The following is a 4,163-nucleotide window of genomic DNA, read 5'->3' as shown; positions in this document are numbered from 1 at the left end:
GTTATTTTGGTTCTATTGTCACTAATCAGTTCACGACTATTGTTACCAATCAGTTAATTTGATTAATAATCAGCTCTCCTGTTATTATTAATCTGTTCATACTGTTCAGCCGTAAACCGGTTGGTTCATGGCTCTTTTCAGCATTTTCCCCTCCCCGTTGAAGTTTTCCGGGGCGTTCATGCATTCAGAATGCATAGTTACACAACATGCGTCTGTGCATGGCACACATAATTACGCAATGGGTAATTACGCACATGGGGAGCTGAGTGACAAGACGTTTTTTGGGCAAGCTTCTGCTTCATACGGTGTTCAAATGGACCCAGTGAGGCAATGACAACATCTGCTTCGCCCTTAACCCATCAGTGACAGCCTTAAAGGGCGAAGCCTATACGATATAGAACGTTGGTTACGTACTGTAACCCCAGATTCTATGAGTATAGGCATAGCCCTTTAAGTGTCGGGCCTCACTGGCTCCTAAATGGCTGAAGAAAAAGCTATTTGGGAGCCGATTACCCGCTCTTAACGTAATTTATATGGACCGGGTGGGGCCCACACAGCAGGTGGGCGTGGACTAAATTTGTCAGTGCAATGCTTCGCATATTGGGATAAACCCATCAGCGACAGCCTTAAAGGGCTACGCCTATACTCATAGAATCTGGGGTTACAGTACGTAACCAACGTTTGTCTCTATGTGGCCCTGTGATGGACTTGCGACCTGTCCAGGGTGTACCCCGCCCCTCGCACAGTGATTGCTGGACATGGGCACCGGCGACCCTCGTGACCCAAAATGGAATAAGCGGGTAAAGATAATGGATGGATGGATGGCTACCTAGCATTAGCAGCTACTTAGCATTGACCGTTACGTATAACAGCAGGCGGAGTTACACTCTGATCGAACTGTAATAAGGTTATAAAGGTATCCGGACATGTGTTTTATTAATGTTAAAAGAAGAATGTTGAACGAGTAAAAGTTTTAAGCTATTGTCAGTTTTGCATTTAATCAGTTATATGTTGAACAGGAGTTTCTTTATCGTTTTCCTCATTGTGTAATCAGTCTCACTGGTTAGTTCTACCGTCAGTCATACAGTTAACCAGCAGGTGAGCGCTTGAAGTATACATGGTCATTTAAAAAAGTCTATATTTAATTATATGTTAACATGATTATTACTCTTGATAAAAACATTTCAAGGGAATTGGTAAAGCAATGTGTATGTTTAAAATATTATTGCACTTAGGAAAATTGTGGTATTTATTGTAAATGGAAGATATCCGAATTGATTTGTGTGTGAAATGCTTTGATCTTACTTTTGCTGCCAAGCTTGAGGAGGATGTATTCTACCCACTAAAATGGAGGGATGATGCCGTAGGATAACAAAAGGACACTGAGACATAATTACATTGACTGAGGAAAGTTTATTGTATGATTTCATAATTGTTTAAATTTATAAATCAGACCGAGTTTAGGGAAGAAGATGGAAGTTTGCTCCTTCACTCACAGACATTATTAACTTATGTTTCCAGGTTTCACGGACTTCCACTCAGAGTGAGGAGCTGAGGCGGGAGGCCGGCCAGACCAAACATCAGACCAACAATTGTTTCACCCTGTTTGAAACGTGTAACACATGCATATTTTTATCATTCAAAAACATGCATCTAATTAAATTCAGGTTCATTTCAGAGCAAGATAAGCAGGATGGTGGTGTGTGTGGTTTTTTTAATTTGAATCATCACGCTGGTAGGGGTGGGGTCAGCCAACCCTGCCACTAGGTGTCCCTTTTTTATTTTTCAAGGAGTTGGCAACCCTATTTGGCACGTAAATTTAGCATGTGTACAAATGAGGTTAAAGTGTCCCCTTTTCAAACTTATTGCTCCTGTTATACGGCTCACCTCTGGTGTAACTAGAGTAAAGCTATAATGAAGAAACTGCAAACAGCCTGTCAGGATGCATTCAGAATCCTCCTCAGGCTTAAAGATGGACATCTGTAAGTCAGATCTGTTTGTCATGAGCAACATTCCAACTTTTCACGCCTTGCTGAGGAACTTCATGTATAAGTTTATGTGCTGCTTGGCTATATCAAACAACTTACGGTAATATTAAGAGCTTTGTCAAATGCAACATATAGTGAAACTACATATATCTCAAGCTTTTTTAAATATTGGAATAACTGTTTGTCTTTTATTTTATTTGGCATCGACTACTTTTTGTCTCGAAAAAAAGATCGATAAATATCCATGCCCACTAACCTCTGGGGTCAAAGGAGGACAAGCTGATTTCATCTTGTTTCATTACAATGATGAAAAAATAGGAAGAATCCCAAAACATTTATTGTTTAAATCAGACATTAAAAAGCAGATCAACAGGCATGCAACAGGTCAATTACAAGCAAATTTACTAAAAAGAAAAAAGTAGAAAAACTAGGGAACACACTGGGTTGCAACTAGTTCAAGCTCTTTCAATGGTGGTGAGGCAGAACGCAAAACAATACCTTCAGAATTCTGACGATCATGGTGCATATATATAAAAACTACAAAACAAAAAAAACATTTTTAATTGAACAAAGAAGTTTGACCCAAACCAACTTATTTGTGCTTTCACTTGCCCATTTGTACTCATGTTAAAACACTGAAGCTCATCTGATTTATGATTATGACTTCATCCCATTAAAACCCATTAAAATACTGTTAAAAGGGTTTTTGTACAAAACAATAACAGGCAAATCAGGAATTCTTTCAACAGGATTTAATAAAAGTGGCCGTACATAGTTTCAACTAAATTAAAAGGCCTACTGAAACAATTAAAATGGCCTCTCAAGTCACCAGAACAAAAAAAGTTTGATCTAGCCAACCCAAATGTGCTGAAAGTCACTACATCGACTTTTTAACCGTATACATAAAGAAACACGTAACTGGGCTGAGTTAAGTAAAACGTTGGCAAGCATTAGGCAGAGAGCCACCGAGGAAACACTTCTCGTATCAACTGATCCAGCTCACGACTCTGAATACAGAAGTTATCATGTTGTGGTTCACACTCAACAGAAAACCAGAACTACACTTGTCGTGAGAGTTGGTCAGGAATGCAAGCTAAAATATTACATTATACTGTGGGTACAATTGTGTGAAGGTTCAAGGCAAAGAGGAAATGAGCATTATATTTTGAATCTTCCACATTGGCTGCACCCCCACCCCCCTGCCTGCTTCAGAGGAAAAGGTACACTAACTAGACCTGTGCTGGGTTCACATGAACAGTGTATATATTGAGAAAACAGGTGACATATAGAAGAGATACTAAAAATAAACCATCTCTACCCACCTGCCCCCACCCCTCCCTTTTCAAAGGTTCCCACCTGTGTATTGTCACAAAGCAGAACAAAGAGTTTGTTAAAGATGCACATCAATTTACTCACTAAATGAAGTCTGAACTGAAGGAGACAAACTTGACCATCAATCATTTACCAAACTTCACGTGTTCACTTTGACACCTTGATTTTACTTTCTGGCATTTGCCATCAAGTGTAACAAAAACATTTGTCTTGACTAGTTTAATTCAGTCAGATAATCAGTGGCCTGGAAGAATGCTACATGAACAAAGGCACCAATAAGCTTTAAACGAATGAATATTTCCAATAAACACACAGGTGGGGACCTGTTCAGTACTCCGTGCAAGGCAGGAAAACAAACATTTAACGTTTCTGCCAAATCCAAGGAGTAACCTCACTCAAGCACTGACTGGTTGTGTAGTTGCTTTCCTGCCCTGCAGCTCCACACTTCCTTCACACCTCCTCCCATTATTCCTCTAGTCTTTTTTGTCCTCCTCTTTCTTCTCCTCTTCCTCTGTTGGATAGGAGTGCCATGTGAGACGCTCCTCATAGAAGGAGATCACCACTTGGGGACACTTCACGTTGGCCTCTTTAGCAGGAACAAGGTCGGCCTCGTCAGAGTTTTTCCTGTTCATTTTGACAAACGGAAAAAGAAAAGCCATTTTGTAAAACAAAAAAAGAAAACAAAACATTTCAAAGATGACTGACTGACTATGTATGGTAAATAAACTGGGGTGACTGTGAGGCTGTTAATTATGGGGGGGGGGGGGGGGGGGGGGAGGTTTTAATTATAAAGGAAAATGGAAGAAGAAAAAAAAAAAAAACAGGGGCCTCTCTCTATCGAAG

The 4,163-nt window shown here is 40.0% G+C and overlaps 1 protein-coding gene across 1 annotated transcript in view; it reads right to left on the bottom strand.

The window, feature by feature from the left end:
* Nucleotides 1-3,435: 3,435 nt before the first annotated feature.
* Nucleotides 3,436-4,163, bottom strand: part of cbx1a (chromobox homolog 1a (HP1 beta homolog Drosophila)) — a 138,503-nt gene continuing 137,775 nt past the window's right edge. Inside the window, exon 6 of the mRNA XM_037689309.1 lies at nt 3,436-3,944. Within this exon, the coding sequence (XP_037545237.1) occupies nt 3,794-3,944 (151 nt within the window). The 3' untranslated portion in view covers nt 3,436-3,793. The remainder of the gene's footprint in view (nt 3,945-4,163) is intronic.

This window comes from Nematolebias whitei, chromosome 15 (genome assembly GCF_014905685.2).
Source record: "Nematolebias whitei isolate Nwh7 chromosome 15, NemWhi1, whole genome shotgun sequence".
In the NCBI taxonomy this organism is placed as follows: domain Eukaryota; kingdom Metazoa; phylum Chordata; class Actinopteri; order Cyprinodontiformes; family Rivulidae; genus Nematolebias; species Nematolebias whitei.
The sequence above is the reverse complement of the archived record's forward strand: the minus strand, read 5'-3'. Positions and strand labels throughout refer to the sequence as shown.